Source organism: Doryrhamphus excisus, chromosome 19, assembly GCF_030265055.1.
Source record: "Doryrhamphus excisus isolate RoL2022-K1 chromosome 19, RoL_Dexc_1.0, whole genome shotgun sequence".
NCBI lineage: Eukaryota > Metazoa > Chordata > Actinopteri > Syngnathiformes > Syngnathidae > Doryrhamphus > Doryrhamphus excisus.
Window position 1 is genome coordinate 15,458,009 of NC_080484.1, and position 18,300 is coordinate 15,476,308.

Sequence of the window (18,300 nt, forward strand, 5' to 3'; positions counted from 1 at the left end):
TCCAAATTGTCCATAGGTATGAATGTGAGTGTGAATGGTTGTTTGTCTATATGTGCCCTGTGATTGGCTGGCCACCAGTCCAGGGTGTACCCCGCCTCTCGTCCCAAGACAGCTGGGATAGGCTCCAGCACCCCCTGCCACCCTCGAAAATGAATGAATGTTCTAAACAGGTGTTTTCGCTAAAACCACCCTATGTTCTACTGCCCATTTATAAAGACCCAAAAAGGATAAAAACAAACTCTTCTTTCTGATGAAAGAAGAGAGTCTAAAGTTTCTTGACATGGTTTTGATGTTTATGTAGTCCTCAAACTCAATATTTTGTGGGTCTTGAAAGTTTAGCAAAAATGCCCCCCTCCCAAACTCAGTACGGAGTACGGAGTATTTTCTTCTCTGAAAATGGCTGGCGGTCAACGAGTTAATTGGGACATTCTAAAAATATAACTTTACACAAAAACTAAGCTGCAAAAATTGAAAAAATTGCAGTAATTTTACACAAATAAAGTGAAAATATTCAGCGAAAAAAAAATTTATTTTTATGACATAATATTATATAATGTAATATAATAATAGTATATTAGTATATATATATATTAGTTTAATATAATATAATATATATTAGTATATAGTATATTATGATATAATATAATATTATGTGTATTAAGTAAAATAATGCCATTTTAGGAGCATAATAATGTTTATCACCAGTAGTTGGTGGGGCAATACGCCGCCCAGCCAAGCTTGTGTTCCGGTCACAAGCCAACATGTAACATATAAAGTATAACTTTACACAAAGACTAAGCTGCAAAAATTGAAAAAATTGCAGTAATTTTACAAGAATAAAGTGAAAATATTCAGCGAAAAAAAAGGCGTATTTTTATGACAAATGTATAATATTATTAATATTATATAATGTAATAATAATATATAATACTAGTATATTAGTATAGCATATTAGTATATATATATTAGTATAATATAACATAATACATATTAGTATATAATGATATAATAAAATATTATGTGTATTAAGTAAAATAATGCCATTTTAGCAGCATAATAATGTTTATCACCAGTAGTTGGTGGGGCAATAAGCCGCCCAGCCAAGCTTGGGTTCCGGTCGCAAGCCAACATGTAACATGTAACATGTCACATGTCACATGTCCAAAGGGCATCATGATCATCCAAGTATTTCCAAGAACGGACGGAAAAGGACTCACTTGGCCTTCCAGCTGCGTCCTCAGCCGTTCCATTTGCTGAAGATGCTGCTCCTTTTGCTGCTCCAGCATCATCTCCGCCTCCAGACTCACGCTGAAAGGATGAACCTCCTCGGAGCCGAGGCCTGAACACGCCACCCATCACAAGTCAGACATCACTAATCGCTGACCCCACATGTGTCAAACTCAGGCCCGTGAAACTGTTTGGAAACTAGAGTTCGCTAAAACCACCCTATGTTCTACTGCCCATTTATAAAGACCCCAAAAGGATAAAAACAAACTCTTTTTTTCTGATGAAAGAACAGAGTCTAAAGTTTCTTGACATGGTTTCGATGTTTTCAGACTCATCGCCCTACCCCCTTCCGCTGTGGGTCTGCAAGGTGCGTTCAGGAGTCCTACCTGGGTCAGACTCCATGGCGGGACTTTTGCTCTCCAGCTCCTCAGAGAGAGGCTTGTGGCAGGGCTGGTGGGGTCCATGGGGGCCCAGGCTGTTGAAGTCTCGCACCTCCGACTGCAGCTCGTCCACACGATCCTGCAATTCCTGGCAAAAATAAAATAAATTAATGAAAAAAATAAAATAAATTAGCTAAATACAAGGATGAAGAGTTTTGAACCAGTCATGATGTGCTATATATATCACTATATTGACACTTACTATGGTACCCATTATGGCATTGGATGCTCATATCACCGAGTACTTTGGTACGGGACAAAAAATACAAAAAAATTAAAAAAATATTTTTTTACATTTGTTTATTTTTAAAAAATTAATACTTTTTAATAATATTTTTTTATAATTTATAATAATACATTTAAAAAATATTTTTTACAAAATTTTATTTATTAAAAAATTATAAAAAATAAAACTATATTAGGAAAGCAGGAAGTGAACAAATGTAACAGTTAGTGATTGTAAAAGTACCAGATGGAGGGGTAGGATTTAATAAGCTTTGCTTCTTCCTACTCCTTTTGGACATGTGGAACTGGGAACTGATTATGGGATGCATTCAATTGTAATCTGATGCATGTTCAAATGAAATTAAACCATTACCATTCTGATTCTGATTTCAGGCTGGCCATGTGATCATCTAAGTAGCGCCTTTGGAAGAATGCTTTGTGGGCGGGGCTGTGTCGGACTCCGGATGACGTGTGACACGCGACGAGTGAGTGTTTGCGCCGCGCTTGAAACAGGCATTGTGAACACTGATATCTGTATATGCTAAAAATAATGATTTCTATGGATGTCGTATAATTATCTGTACCAATGCGGCATCAAGCAAGCTGTAATCCTCATGTGTCCATGCCATTGAGCAGCATTTACCCTGCACTGTGCTTCGTAACTCAGTCGTAGCTGCTTCATGCGCTCCTCCTGGAGAAAGAAGTCGCCGCTGCCCGATTCCACATCGCCAAACTAAAAAAGGAAACACACACATCTTCAGTATCCTGAACTTGCCGAGTGAAAACTCGCAGAAGACATGGCGGATCGTTTTTTTTACTTTTTCCTTCATGATGCTGTCCAAACTGGCCCGCAGCTTTGCCACCTGGCCTTCGGTCTCTAGGAGTTTTTCACTGCAGTCCAGCAACTCCACTTCCAGACGTCTGTTTTCCTGTCACATGACAACACAAAGGCAACACAAAGACCGAAAGGCGTTTAATTGGTACCAGACTCAACCTGACCGTTTCTAAATATGCTTTTTAACATTAGTAGAGCCCTCTAGACATGACATAACACCCCTATAGTCACCATTATTCAATATGGCAATAAAGATAATTCAACAATAGTGGAAGACGGCTCGTTTTATGGTAATGGTAATGGTTTTATTTCATTTGAACATGCATCAGATTACAATTGAATGCATCCCATAATCAGTTCACAGTTCCACATGTCCAAAAGGAGTAGGAAGAAGCAAAGCTTATTAAATCCTACCCCTCCATCTGGTACTTTTACAATCACTAACTGTTACGTTTGTTCACTTCCTGCTTTCCTAATATAGTTTAAGTTTGTATTTTGTATAATATATATATATATTATAGATTATTATATATATTATTATATAGTTTACGTTTTTATTTTTATTATTTCTTTATTTATTTATTTTAATTTTATTTAATTTTTTAAAAAATTGTATTTATTGTATTATTTTTTTCATTCACTCTTTCAATGTCTACACTGTCTATTTGTATTTGTTGGTAAGTGTCCTTTCTGCTGTTACCAAACAGCATGATTTTAGTTTTACTTAAGTTCAAGAACAATCTATTATCATCGAACCATCTTTTTAGTGTGACCATTTCTTCAGCATGATTTTAGTTTTACTTAAGTTCAAGGACAATCTGTTATCATCAAGCCATCTTTTTAGTGTGACCGTTTCATCATTAGTTTTACTTAAGTTCAAGGACAATCTATTATCATCAAACCATCTTTTTAGTGTGACCATTTCTTCAGCATGATTTTAGTTTTATTTAAGTTCAAGGGCAATCTATTATCATCAAGCCATCTTTTTAGTGTGACCATTTCTTCAGCATGATTTTAGTTTTACTTAAGTTCATCAGCATGATTTTAGTTTTACTTAAGTTCAAGGACAATCTATTATCATCGAACCATCTTTTTAGTGTGACCATTTCTTCAGCATGATTTTAGTTTTATTTAAGTTCAAGGACAATCTATTATCATCAAGCCATCTTTTTAGTGTAACCATTTCTTCAGCATGATTTTAGTTTTACTTAAGTTCAAGGACAATCTATTATCATCAAGCCATCTTTTTAGTGTGACCATTTCTTCAGCATGATTTTAGTTTTACTTAAGTTCAAGGACAATCTATTATCATCAAACCATCTTTTTAGTGTGACCATTTCTTCAGCATGATTTTAGTTTTACTTAAGTTCAAGGACAATCTATTATCATCAAACCATCTTTTTAGTGTGACCTTTTCTTCAGCATGATTTTAGTTTTACTTAAGTTCAAGGACAATCTATTATCATCAAACCATCTTTTTAGTGTGACCTTTTCTTCAGCATGATTTTAGTTTTACTTAAGCTCAAGGACAATCTATTATCATCGAACCATCTTTTTAGTGTGACCGTTTCATCATCATTATTTTAGTTTTACTTAAGTTCAAGGACAATCTATTATCATCAAACCATCTTTTTAGTGTGACCATTTCTTCAGCATGATTTTAGTTTTACTTAAGTTCAAGGACAATCTATTATTGTCAAAGCATCTTTTTAGTGTGACCATTTCTTCAGCATGATTTTAGTTTTACTTAAGTTCAAGGACAATCTTATCATTGAACCATCTTTTTAGTGTGACCATTTCTTCATCATGATTTTAGTTTTACTTAAGTTCAAGGACAATCTATTATCATCAAGCCATCTTTTTAGTGTGACCATTTCTTCAGCATGATTTTAGTTTTACTTAAGTTCAAGGACAATCTATTATCATCAAGCCATCTTTTTAGTGTGACCATTTCTTCAGCATGATTTTAGTTTTACTTAAGTAATAAGTTCAACTTATCAACTTAATAGTTCAAGAAGGTTTTTCCTCACCTTCACCGAGATGGAGAGATGGTCCCTGAGGAAGGATTCGTCGTCCTTGATCTTCTCCATCTTGGCCTCCAGCTCCTCGCGCTGCTGGGCCGCCTGCTGGCGAATCTGGTCCATCTCCTCCATCATCTCCGAGCGGACGGCGGCCAGCTTCTCTCGGTGGTCCTGTTCCAACTTCCTGAAGCACAGAGAGTATTTTCTTTTTATTGAACGTCGGCCATATCATGTCGGAAAGCCGGAATTCTGCGGGTGCCGGATGTGACCTGAGATTGAGGTTATTAGTGTCTTCGATTGACGAGTGATGCTCATCCACCTCAGTGGCCAGTTGGTTTTTAAGTCTCTCTGCCTTTTCCAGATCCGATCGGAGTTTCTCTTTCTCCCTCAGTTCTCCGTCAACACGCTCTCTAATGACAACAAAAAAAAAATAGAATCAAACAATAATTCAGTCCCAGCGCCGCTAAATTCTTTTAGACTACTCACAGAAGATGCCTGATCTCCGCTTTGAAGCTGGCCAACGCGGCGTGGTGGACGCCGTTCTTGGTGGCCAGGAGTTCATTTTCCAGCGCCGCAGCGAGATCACACAGGCTCAGCTTGCCGTCCAGGCTGAAATTCAAGGCCTGAAAAAGTGGAAGTCTCAGAGAGCGTTCCGGTATCGCAGGATGAGTCGGCACAGGAAGGGTTTTTGTTGGTCACCTGCAGGATCTCTGTGCCGTTTTCCACGCCCTCCTCCGTCCACGCGTCCATGACGGACTCCACCGGAATGAAGCCGGTGCCGTCGTCCAGGCTGGAGAAGAGTCGAGTGCCGATGGTGCTCATCAGGGCGGAGGGGGTGGCAATCCTGCGGCCCACCTCATCGAAGGGCTGACGGGAAATAAAAGTTGCTGTGCTTAAAAGCCCTCCTGTTGTTCTGAAGTGCATTTTAATGTTCATATGATCATTCATCTTGTTTTACGGTTTTTTAATACAGTTTAAATTATTTTTTTACAATATTGTAATTTTAAAAATAATTTTTAAAAATAAATTATATTTAAAAAATTTAAGTATATTTTAATTACTTTGACATAAAAACACACACAACCACACATATAATATATATACATATATATATTTCTATTATATGAAGTAAACAATTTGTAAAATACCAATGTTTAAAAATCAAAGACATGTAATCTTATTAAAAAAAATGTTTTTGTGCATTTTAAATTTGTAATTTTACTTAAAAAAAATTTCTTCATAAAATACAAAGAAAAAAACCACTTTAAAAATCAAAAAAATAAGTCAACTTATTTTTTAAATATTTTTTGTATATTTAAATTAGTGTACTTTGAATAAATCAAAGACATGTAATCTTATTTAAAAAATATTTTTGTGCATTTTAAATTTGTAATTTTACTTTTAAAAATGTGTTCATGATATACAAAGTAAAATAAAACACTTTAAAATTAAAATATAAGTCAACTTATTTAAAAAATATTTTGTAAGTATATTTAAATTTGTTTACTTTGAATAAATCTCTTTATAAAACACTAAAAAGAAAATCTCATCAAAGACATGTAATATTAAATATTGTTATGCATATTTTTTAGTTTAAAAAAAGAAAAAAACATTATTTGTATTTTTTATTTAAATATATTACTTAAAAATATATATATTTCTATTATACTAAGTAAAATTTTATTTTTTTAAATGCTTATTTTAAAATATGTTGCGTGCATTTCATTTTTTTTAATGTAAAAATGTAAACTTTTTTTTTTAATCCAAGACATGTCTTTTTAGTTTTTAAATTATCGAATTTTTTAACTTTAAAAATAATGACATTTTTATTATACCAAGTTTAAAAAATAATTTTTTTATGGAAACCAGAAAGACACGTTATGGCCCATTCACCTGGGTGGAGTGGTGGCGTTTAAGCTGCCTGTAAGGAGTGGAGGCAGACGGGGTGGCAGGTTTACTGTGGATTAAAACCGTGGAGACAAACTCCTGAACGTTCATCCAGCTGTCACCGTTGAGACTCTGGACCACGTCGGCACTCATCTGGCGGAGACACGCAGCTCATTGATGAAAATTCTACTTGCCAACAGCGCTGGGAAGGCTCCATCCACCCTCCACCCTCCAGTCTTTACCTCCACGCCCAGATAGTCACACAGAGCGAGCAGATCAGCGCGACCGGCGCATCCGTCCCACGCTATGGCCAGGTCCTGGCATGCCTCTTCAAGCCTGGCTTCGAGATGCTCGGAATGGGGCGCCGGCGCGGACGCTCGAGGGGTGTTGGTCTCGTCGGGGTTCCACAGGTGCATCTGGCCTGTGTCACACACAAAAAGGCTGAGTTTGGGATAAACGTTGTGGTAGCGAAGACAAAAAAAAAAAAGGTACGAACCTTCTGCTTCATACTCTTCTGTGTTTCTTTCATCAGCGTTCCAACGCTAGCAAAGATAAACACAAAAAAAACGAGAAAGTCAGCAAACATGCATGTTTTTGGAATGTGGTCGGAAACATGCAACATGCTAACTCCACACAGCGATACGGAGCAGGTAATCTCCTGGTTACATGCTAACCACTGGTCCACCGTGCGACCCTAAGATGCACTTTTTTCTTAAAATATAACATCTTAGCAGGGCGGTTAGCGCGAAGACCTCACAGCTAGGAAAATGGGGTTCAATCCCACCCTCGGCTATCTCTGTGTGGAGTTTCCATGTTCCCGTGCATGCGTGTTTTTTTTCTCCGGGTACTCCGGTTTCCTCCCACATTCCAAAAAACATGCTAGGTTAATTAGCGACTCCAAATTGTCCATAGGTATGAATGTGAGTGTGAATAGTTGTTTGTCTATATGTGCCCTGTGATTGGCTGCCGACCAGTCCAGGGTGTACCCCACTTCTCGCCCGAAGACAGCTGGGATAGGCTCCAGCACCACCCAAAGGCAGTAGAAAATGAATAACATCTTAGCATATCTTTACTATCCTTTCATTTTTGGCTACATGGCCCTCACCGGAACCCCCAACGTTAGACCCACCTGCGTCCATCTTGTGAGCGTCAATACAAAGAGCAGCGTCAATGTGACGGGGATGGAGGCGAGAAGTTGGGGGTAATAAATACGCCACACTCAGCTGGCTAATTGTCGTCCTGCAGCTGCTGCTTATAAAGGATTTTTTAAATGAGCTTAGGGTTCAAGAAGGGATGGGGAGGGGCGGGGGTCTTTTGTGATGGCATGGGCCCCCGGCGAGGTCACTGGTCCAATAACCTGCGGTTGAACCACTTGATGAGATGCATCCTTAGGAACTAATCATTCATATGCTACGTCACTTGCAGTGCTCGACTAAAAAAAATGGCTTCTTCTGGTAGGGTTTCTGTAGTTTGTGAGATGGAGGAATGAAGACCAGATGGGGAATGTGGAGCACGAACGGGGTGTGGAGGCATCCGGGACTAGTTTCATTGTTCCAGGGGTCATGGCCCAGCAATCCTCCTCCTCCTCCTCCTCCTCCTCCTCCTCCTCCTCCCAAACACGACCCATCTGCTGGTCGCCCAGGCATCATTGTTACCCCCACATCAGTCCCAACCCATACCATGAGATGCCTTTTGGGCTTATTGTCCCAAAAGAGTGCTGCTGGTGGTGGTGGTGGGCATCTGAGCTGGGATCATACAATACGTAAGCAGCCATGATGGGGACCAGGCTGCAGACCCACCAGAAGAGGAGAAAAAATCTATCGTCCTCCATTGCCTACCTGCTGGCAAAACAACTCCTTAATCTTTTAAGGGAGGAGCGGCAGGACTTTTGGGGTTATTGACCTGCAACAAACTCTAAAAATATCATTTAAGAAAACCAAAAAAATTATATTATATTATATTATATAATGACAAACAAACAAAGTTGTCATTTTTGGAAAATTAGCTTACAGAAAACGAGCATAAAATCAATATGTTATAAAGAATAAAGTCAATATATTCATGATACAGTCATAATAATTTATCGACAACATAATTATAAAATAATTATAATTTGGATTTTAAAATAAATAAAGTTATTTATTTAAAAATATTTAAAAATAATAATTAAAAAATATTTTTTTAGAAAATTACACAGTGGAAAAACAAAAAGAGAAAAACATTAAAAGCAATTTCATGAGTGTAAACATCAGCAAAAATGGAAAAGACAGCAGTAATTTTACCCAAAAAAAGCTTAAATGAAAAATAAAAGATTAATAGTTGATATTAAAGGAAAATGAGCATCTAGAAAAAGTTATTTTACTGGTAAAAAATCAATATATTAGAGAAAAAAAGTCAATTTATTAATAATATAGAGGTCATCATTTATTTTATAATAACTCAAATTTGATAATTTTACAAGAATAAAGTCCAAATATTACATCAGAATTTTAGAAGAAACAAAATAAGTTGTGATTTATGGAAAATATTGTAATATTATGGGAATAAGGTCCCATTACTATGGGAATAAAGTCCTAATATTAACACAAGATTATGGAAGAAGAAGTTGTGATTTATGGAAAATATTGTAATATTATGGGAATAAGGTCCCAACATTGTGGGAATAAAGTCATAATATTACCACAAGATTATGGAAGAAGAAAGTCTAAATATTTGGAAAATGTCAAAGAAAAAGGGCTTTTTCATCGATAATACAAAGTGGGGGTGCATATGAAATATGAGCATCGTCACAGAATAGTTCTGACGCACGCCGGAAGACTGAGACCCAAGACGGGCGTCTTCGACATTGAGCCAATGACATAAGCCCATGTTGTCGAGGTGTCAGCGGGTCAAATGTTCATGCGACAGCGGGATTATCCACCAGAGGATCAAGAAGATCAGCAGGACGGGAGCGACACCCGGAAACTCCCAACAACCTGTTTGCCGTTTGTGGTCACATTTGTCACCGCGGGAAAATACTCTGGAGCGACTTATAGTCCAGAAAATACGGTAAATAAACCAGCAAAAAATGCGACTTATACTCCAGTTCGACTTATGTATGTTTTTTTCTACCTAATGATGTATTTTTGGCCTTGTGCGACTTATACTCCAGAGCGACTTATAGTCCAGAAAATACGGTAAAAAAAACCCGCAAAAAATGCGACTTATGCTCCAGTGCTACTTATGTATGTTTTTTTCCACGTACCTAATGATGTATTTTTGGCCTTGTACGACTTATACTCCAGAGCGACTTATAGTCCAGAAAATACGATAAATAAACCCGCAAAAAATGCGACTTATACTTCAGTGTGACTTATGTATGTTTTTTTCTACCTAATGATGTATTTTTAGCCTTGTGCGACTTTTACTCCGGAGCGACTTACAGTCCAGAAAATACGGTAAATAAACCCGCAAAAAATGCGACTTATACTCCAGTGCGACTTATGTATGTTTTTTTTCTACCTAATTATGCGTTTTTGGCCTTGTGCGACTTATACTTCGGAGCGACTTATAGTCCAGAAAATACGGGAAATAAACCAGCAAAAAATGCGACTTATACTCCAGTGCGACTTATGTATGTTTTTTTTTCTACCTAATTATGCATTTTTGGCCTTGTGCGACTTATACTCCGGAGCGACTTATAGTCCAGAAAATACGGTAAATAAAACTGCAAAAAATGCGACTTATACTCCAGTGCGACTTATGTATGTTTTTTTTTCTACCTAATTATGCATTTTTGGCCTTGTGTGACTTATACTCCGGAGCTACTTATAGTCCAGAAAATACGGTAAATAAACCCGCAAAAAATGCGACTTATGTATGTTTTTTTTCTACCTAATTATGAATTTTTGGCCTTGTGCAAATTACATCTGTTTGATGACCACTTACCGTATATACGTACTGCATAAAAATTCAGTGTATAGCAATAGCTAGCTAAAGCTATCTTCTGGTCTTTTTTAAATTTTTTAATTTTTTAACCACAGTGACATTTAGTCACGGGGGAGATGCAAGTCTCTGTGAAACATACCGACACACCGCTAAACTGATTAGCTAAGTGGCGAGTCAGGAGACGCAAGGACGGCGGGCGATAAGGGTGGCATCCGTGTGTGTGTGTGTGTGTGTGTGTGCTGCTTTCACCTCACGCTTCCTGGGAATGGCTGAGTCACAGCTGTCCTTGGCGTCCCCGCCCCGTGAACGGTGGTCGGCATGCGTGTCGTCCTCGCAGGAGTCTGATATGGCGTGGATGAATTCGGGCGTGGAGCGGCGGCCGTATCGTTTGCCACCCTTCACAAACTTGGGCTGGATCTCGGGAGACTCTGAGGACAACGAGATATAAATAAACGGTCATGGTCTCAACATGGGGGTCTCAACGAGCTGTTACCTGGTCTGGGTTCGGGGGGGTCCTGCTCCGCTTGGGGCGCCTCCATGCCCGATGACAAAACCAGAATGAGAGCATCCTTGAACTGGTGAAAGTCGACCTGTGGGTGAAGCTGGAGATGTGACTCGTCTCTTGAACCATAAGAACAATCAGGAATTCTTCCCTGGGTGTCTGGGGTTTGTTTGGGGCTGGGGGGGGTCGATGTTGAAGGGGGGAGGGCGGAGGGCGGGGGGCACACTTGATGAATCAACAGCTGCTAAATGTGAATGGGGTGATTTTCTTTGTGCGTCCGGCTGGCGTCTGCCGCTTTGGTTAAATGGGGGGGGGGGGGGGGGGGGTCTTTTTGACTTCATTGTTGGATGCCATGAGTGGGCAATCGGGTCACTGCCCCTCCAGCAACCCACTACTAGACAATAGTCAATACGTCTGTACACCTGCGTATATGGAAAACCAACTTTAGCATGCTGGTTTTCGTTTTGTTTTAACTGGGATAAATAAAGTTTTATATAATTGAATAATACATTAATTCATTCATTTTCTACCGCTTATCCTCACGAGGGTCGCGAGGTTGCTGGAGCCTATCCCAGCTGTCTTGGGGCGAGAGGCGGAGTACACACTGGACTGGTTGCCAGCCAATCACAGGGCACATATAGACAAACAACCATTCACACTCACATTCATACCTATGGACAATTTGGAGTGGCTAATTAACCTAGCATGTTTTTGGAATGTGGGAGGAAACCGGAGTACATACCGTAGTAAAACACGCCAAAATGCGACTTATACTCCAGTGCGACTTATGTATGTTTTTTTCTACCTAATTATGCATTTTCGGCCTTGTGCAACTTATACTCCGGTGCAAATTATAGTCCAGAAAATACGGTAAATAAACCCGCAAAAATGCGACTTATACTCCAGTGCGACTTATGTATGTTTTTTTTCTACCTAATTATGCATTTTTGGCTTTGTGCGATTTATACTCCAGAGCGACTTATAGTCCAGAAAATACGGTAAATAAACCTGCAAAAAATGCGACTTATGTATGTTTTTTTTCTACCTAATTATTCATTTTTGGCCTTGTGCGACTTATACTCCGGAGCGACTTATAGTCCAGAAAATACGGTAAACAAACCAGCAAAAAATGCAACATACTCCGGTGCTACTTATGTATGTTTTTTTTCTACCTAATGATGCATTTTTGGCTTTGTGCGACTTCTACTCCAGAGCGACTTATAGTCCAGAAAATACGGTAAATAAACCCGCAAAAATGCGACTTATACTCCAGTGCGACTTATGTATGTTTTTTTCTACCTAATAAAGCATTTTTAGCCTTGTGCGACTTATACTCCGGAGCGACTTATGTATGTTTTTTTTTCTACCTAATGATGCATTTTTAGCCTTGTGCGACTTATACTCCGGAGCGACTTACAGTCCAGAAAATACGGTAAGTAAACCCGCAAAAAATGCGACTTATACTCCAGTGCGACTTATGTATGTTTTTTTCTACCTAATGATGCATTTTTGGCCTTGTGCGACTTATACTCCGGAGCGACTTATAGTCCAGAAAATACGGTAAATAAACCTGCAAAAAATGCGACTTATGTATGTTTTTTTTCTACCTAATTATTCATTTTTGGCCTTGTGCGACTTATACTCCGGAGCGACTTATAGTCCAGAAAATACGGTAAACAAACCAGCAAAAAATGCAACATACTCCGGTGCTACTTATGTATGTTTTTTTCTACCTAATGATGCATTTTTGGCTTTGTGCGACTTCTACTCCAGAGCGACTTATAGTCCAGAAAATACGGTAAATAAACCCGCAAAAATGCGACTTATACTCCAGTGCGACTTATGTATGTTTTTTTCTACCTAATAAAGCATTTTTAGCCTTGTGCGACTTATACTCCGGAGCGACTTATGTATGTTTTTTTTCTACCTAATGATGCATTTTTAGCCTTGTGCGACTTATACTCCGGAGCGACTTATAGTCCAGAAAATACGGTAAGTAAACCCGCAAAAAATGCGACTTATACTCCAGTGCGACTTATGTATGTTTTTTTCTACCTAATGATGCATTTTTGGCCTTGTGCGACTTATACTCCGGAGCGACTTATAGTCCAGAAAATACGGTAAATAAACCCACAAAAAATGCGACTTATGTATGTTTTTTTTCTACCTAATTAAACATTTTTAGCCTTGTTCGACTTATACTCCAGAGCGACTTATAGTCCAGAAAATACGGTAAATAAACCCGCAAAAAATGCGACTTATACTCCAGTGCGACTTATGTATGTTTTTTTCTACCTAATGATGCATTTTTGGCCTTGTGCGACTTATACTCCGGAGCGACTTATAGTCCAGAAAATACGGTAAATAAACCCACAAAAAATGCGACTTATGTATGTTTTTTTTCTACCTAATTAAACATTTTTAGCCTTGTTCGACTTATACTCCAGAGCGACTTATAGTCCAGAAAATACGGTAAATAAACCCGCAAAAAATGCGACTTATACTCCAGTGCGACTTATGTATGTTTTTTTCTACCTAATAAAGCATTTTTAGCCTTGTGCGACTATTACTCCGGAGCGACTTATAGTGTGCGGTACTTAAAATTATTGCAGCCTGTGTAGCTTTTTGTCGTCTCCTCATTGGTGTAAACATTGGCCATGTCATGTCTTAGACTTAACGTACCCTGGCGGTGAGACGGTCCCGGTCGTGCAGCAGCGAGTCCAGCAGGGCCGGTGTGACGTCGTCCAGGTGAAGCGACAGACATAGGTCGGCGAGCTCCTCCGGCCGCAGGGAGCCACAACCGCTGGCGTCGAAGCTGCTGAAAAGTTCCTTTAAGCGCTCCTCGTAATGGTCCTGCTCTTGGACGTCATCCATCCCACAGGAGAGCACCCGGCACTGAAAAGACGCAGCGTCGCAGAGTGAATGTACGTGTGGATTTGGCAGGATGGTGAAAAGATACTCACTAGACTGGCTGGAAACATCCGGATTTGACTACACACAGACACAGAACCATGCACAAGCACACCACTTTCAGCCTCGTTTGCTGCGCAGGCTTGGGCTAATCTAATTACTGCTGATTAGCCAGTCGGGCTAACGGGGAGACTAAGCCAAGAATGGCACCGACATTGACTTTTTTATCGCTATTTTACCCTCGAAAGCGACCCTGATGAAGATAAATATCATTTCAGGGCCGCTATCATAATAGAAGTATTTAGACGGCTTTTTAAACAGGCACAGTGGAACCCCTAAGGTCAAACGCCACCCAATTTGGGATGCTGGGGCCTTTTGGAACTAAGAAGTAGGTCTGTTCCAGGGTCAAACTGTGGCCATCATGAAACCTCTGATGCTTTTTCCACTTTCCTGAGCTATAAATGTAGTTACAATGTTGATTTTTTTTCTAACACTAGTTCACTGTGATGTCACAATGAGCCGAACGTCCTTATATGGGTGTTTCCTGGTACAAGCTGTTTGCTGTACAAGCTGAGTGGGACAAATCACAGCGGAGTGGGCGTGCCGTGGCTGGAATACACAAAATCCAAAGAGTCGGTGCAGATTCTGGAAGATCTAGAAAGTGTAGCTGCTCTATAGGAGTACACAACTTAATACATAAGGGACGAAAATGAGCATAATAGGTGCCCTTTAACCGTGACGTTAAGAATGGAATATTTCAAGGCAGAGGGAAAATATTCCATTCCCAACAGTGGCCTTATGCTGTCCTTAAGAGGCAATGTTTCAATTGACATTTTAAAAAGAAATAAATAAAACAAAAACTAGAAATGTTGTACTTAACACAGATAGATAGCTAGATAGCTAGATAGATAGAAAGAAAAATAGCTAGATAGAAAGAAAAATAGCTAGCAAGCTAAATATCTAGATAGAAAGAAAAATAGCTAGCTAGCTAGATAGCTAGATAGCTAGATAGATAGAAAGAAAAATAGCTAGCTAGCTAGATAGATAGATAGAAAGAAAAATAGCTAGATAGATAGATAGCTAGGTAGATAGATAGAAAGAAAGAAAAATAGCTAGCTAGCTAGATAGATAGATAGATAGAAAGAAAAATAGCTAGATAGCTAGCTAGCTAGCTAGATAGAAAGAAAAATAGCTAGATAGCTAGCTAGATAGAAAGAAAAATAGCTAGATAGCTAGCTAGAAAGAAAGGAAAATAGCTAGATAACTAGCTAGAAAGAAAAATAGCTAGATAGCTAGCTAGAAAGAAAGAAAAATAGCTAGCTAGATCGCTAGATAGCTAGATAGCTAGACTTTCTTAATTGTCATTGCACAATATCACAGTAGTGAAATTGCCAATGAAATGTCGTTGCCTGGCTCCCGCATAATAATCAATAATAATAATAATAATAATGTGGAGAATAAATAGATGACATCAAATATGAACAACAATGTACTGCGTAAACAGTAATTTGTACAAATAATTTAAATAATAATAAACATATGGATCTCATCATCTTAATCATTTGACGTTATTGTGTTTTTAAACTCCCCCCCCCACATGATATGGGAAAGTCTAAAATATTCCATTATTTTTCATCGCCCATGTGACTAGTATCTGTGATCTGAATTTGGGCTCATTTGGTCAAAGTCACAAGGGAGAGTCCATCAAAGTAAAAGCCCTGGTTTTCACCCACAATGGCCGATCCAAACGGAAACGATCGACTTCCTGTTTGTTTTCAAAAACAGTTCTTGAGACTTTTTGACAGACATTTCATGACAATCCATGAAACATACAGAGGCGTATTATTATTATTATTAATTTTACAAGGGTGCTACTTAGTAAATTTAGAGGTTTGTCATTTGGAACGGATTAAAGGCACTCATGTGCCTTTTATTTTTGCAGCTGTCACTCAAGACAAAATTGTAAAAAATAAATAAATGTAAAAACAATAACTTGAACAATGTGCACTACATGACTGCAGCCAGCAGGGGCGCTGTTCAACAACCAGGCAACAACAAAAACATCCAAACTTAAAATTTTAATTAAAAAAACCTGTACAAAGCATCCAAAAATAAATAAATCGGAATATTTTGGGATGTTTGGAACTGATTAATTGGATTTACACTACATTTTCATTATTTCCTATATTTTTCTTGTATTAATATGTGATATAAATGTAGTGGAATTCCTACCCTTGGACTCCCATGAGGCTTGTTAGCAGTTTAGAAGAATATTTTCAGCAATATGTTGCATGAGGCATTTTGTTGCATTTTTTCCCTCACTTTTCGATTTAATGTTCCTAAAAGTAGACCTTTGGAGCGTTTCAGACAAAGCCACATATGACAACTCGAACACATCCTAGTGGGCGCATGACAACGGCTTATTGTAGTCCTTCCCATTCATCAGACAATGAGGCAAACACAAAGCCCAAATCGGTATTTTGAGGATGCAGGAAGATAATCAAGTCTCCCTCTTAAGGAGGCTGACAGCTGCTGCAGGTCAAAAGTGGAAGGTTAATCCTCAGTTTTGTGCTCACTCCAAGTCCGTAACATCTCCAAATGGAAATATTTTTAAATTTACCTGAAATATTAGAATAATGTCAAAGTAGATATCCATAACAATTCAATATTTCAGCACAAAAAATGATTTAGATATTGACCTGACTGACAATTAAGGATAAAAAAAAATCAACCCCTGATTTTTGTGAGTGGGAACATTTTTATAAATAAAAAAAATAATGGTTATAATGGAAGTCAGTGGAGCCATATCGTTTGCAGGATAAAATTAGCAATTAGCAGGAAAACTGACTAACTGACACAATTAAGTGACATGTTTTCTATTGTTTTTATTTTGTTGTAATTATTTTCAAACAATATCCCTTGCACATTCCTTTCTTTGTTATTTACTTTTTTTATTATTTATGTTGATATTGTTCTGTAGAATTGCACTGTTATGTTCCTGTAATTCTGCTTATACTGTTTTGTACAATTGAAGTTTGTAATAAAATAATTTTAAAAATAATAATTTACATGTTTGGTTACCTGTGGTCGCTCTAAATAGACCCTAATTATGCATTTATTTTCGCTTGTGTCTTTTTAATAGTCATTTATGAACGTAAATATTGTCAGGCCAAACCAATCGATAGTGAAGATGGATTAGTAGAACAGTGCTTGCAGCGACAAGACGAAGAAAGCAGATCTATATTTTTTCTTCTCGTTCAAAGACTATTGTGGACTTGATTGTGCTATTTTGTATATATTTTATTGCATATTTTGTGACATTGTTTTGCTCGAAATACGTTACAAACAAATTATACTAAATGTTTGTTAAAAGTGGTTAAAAGAGGAGGAATTCGAAAGCGTGGCTAGCTCCTCACATTCTGACATTGTTGTGCTAGCATTAAGAAATAAAGCAACATTATGAGCTAAAACACTTACCTGAATTTGCTAACTCTGGAATGAAAAAAACTCAAAAATGTAGCAAACTTTTTATGCGCATTTCACTCCCACTCGGCGTCACGAAAAAATAAAGCCCTTTAAAGTCCTCCAAGTCGAGACGACTCTTCTTTTAAAAGTGTTTCTCTGGGGCCGACTAGGTAGGAAAGATGTGTTTGTTGGCAGGTCGGATTGCTTTTGTGTGTCATCCTCCTCTCCTCCTGCTTAGTCGTCGTCTTCCGCGCCTGCTAACGGAGTTTGAAAGGCGGTTGCAGGCGGAAGAGGCGGGCACAAGACAGGAAGAGAGGTCATGAATGGCTGGAGGCAGAGCAGGGCAAAATGGGAGGTGCTTTGAGCACCACGTGGGTCGATGTATTGTATAGCTGGCGTTAAAAAAACACGGAAACACGGAAGTAACCTAAGGGCTGCCACTCTTGCTAACCTTTCAGTAAGAAAAGTAGCTATTGGATGGCCTATGGTCATGGTCTAGTTTGCATATCATTTGCATATGATGCTATAAAATATCGTAGGAAAAAGCATAATCTCGTAGGAGAGACACAAAAATTGACAAAATCTCCCATCACACGTTGGCTGTTGAGAACTTTGCAACAACTGAACAACAAATAATAGATTATGCTGCGTTTACTGGTGCATTTGCGGCTCAGTGGGCTATCGTATTATCTAGCGTGTTAGCTTAAAACGCCAACCAGACCATCGGCGTATTTACATTACAATCTGATTGAAACACCAAGACTTTAGGTTGTGAATGCTGATTTGAGAGAAAACGCTTTATTTTACAATAACGCGGAATTCTGACGAATCTGACATTCTAAACAACAACTTTATTGAACA

At 38.3% G+C, this 18,300-nt stretch overlaps 1 protein-coding gene across 5 annotated transcripts in view; it reads right to left on the reverse strand.

The window, feature by feature from the left end:
- Positions 1-17,749, reverse strand: part of nin (ninein (GSK3B interacting protein)) — a 36,475-nt gene extending 18,726 nt beyond the window's left edge. Inside the window, exons 1-15 of one of the 5 annotated variants that reach the window (XM_058056981.1) lie at positions 17,452-17,749; positions 13,747-13,959; positions 11,056-11,152; positions 10,812-10,990; positions 7,132-7,177; positions 6,878-7,056; positions 6,642-6,788; positions 5,448-5,615; positions 5,235-5,371; positions 5,018-5,158; positions 4,758-4,932; positions 2,711-2,821; positions 2,536-2,625; positions 1,614-1,755; positions 1,218-1,339 (exon numbers count right to left, since the gene is read on the reverse strand). In XM_058056981.1, the coding sequence (XP_057912964.1) occupies positions 1,218-1,339; positions 1,614-1,755; positions 2,536-2,625; positions 2,711-2,821; positions 4,758-4,932; positions 5,018-5,158; positions 5,235-5,371; positions 5,448-5,615; positions 6,642-6,788; positions 6,878-7,056; positions 7,132-7,177; positions 10,812-10,990; positions 11,056-11,152; positions 13,747-13,938 (1,926 nt within the window). In that variant the 5' untranslated portion in view covers positions 13,939-13,959; positions 17,452-17,749. Of the gene's footprint in view, positions 1-1,217; positions 1,340-1,613; positions 1,756-2,535; positions 2,626-2,710; positions 2,822-4,757; positions 4,933-5,017; positions 5,159-5,234; positions 5,372-5,447; positions 5,616-6,641; positions 6,789-6,877; positions 7,057-7,131; positions 7,178-10,811; positions 10,991-11,055; positions 11,153-13,746; positions 13,960-14,027; positions 14,335-17,451 lie in introns of those variants that run through there. The other 4 variants (XM_058056982.1, XM_058056980.1, XM_058056984.1 and 1 more) reach the window with 4 other exon arrangements.
- Positions 17,750-18,300: the final 551 nt, after the last annotated feature.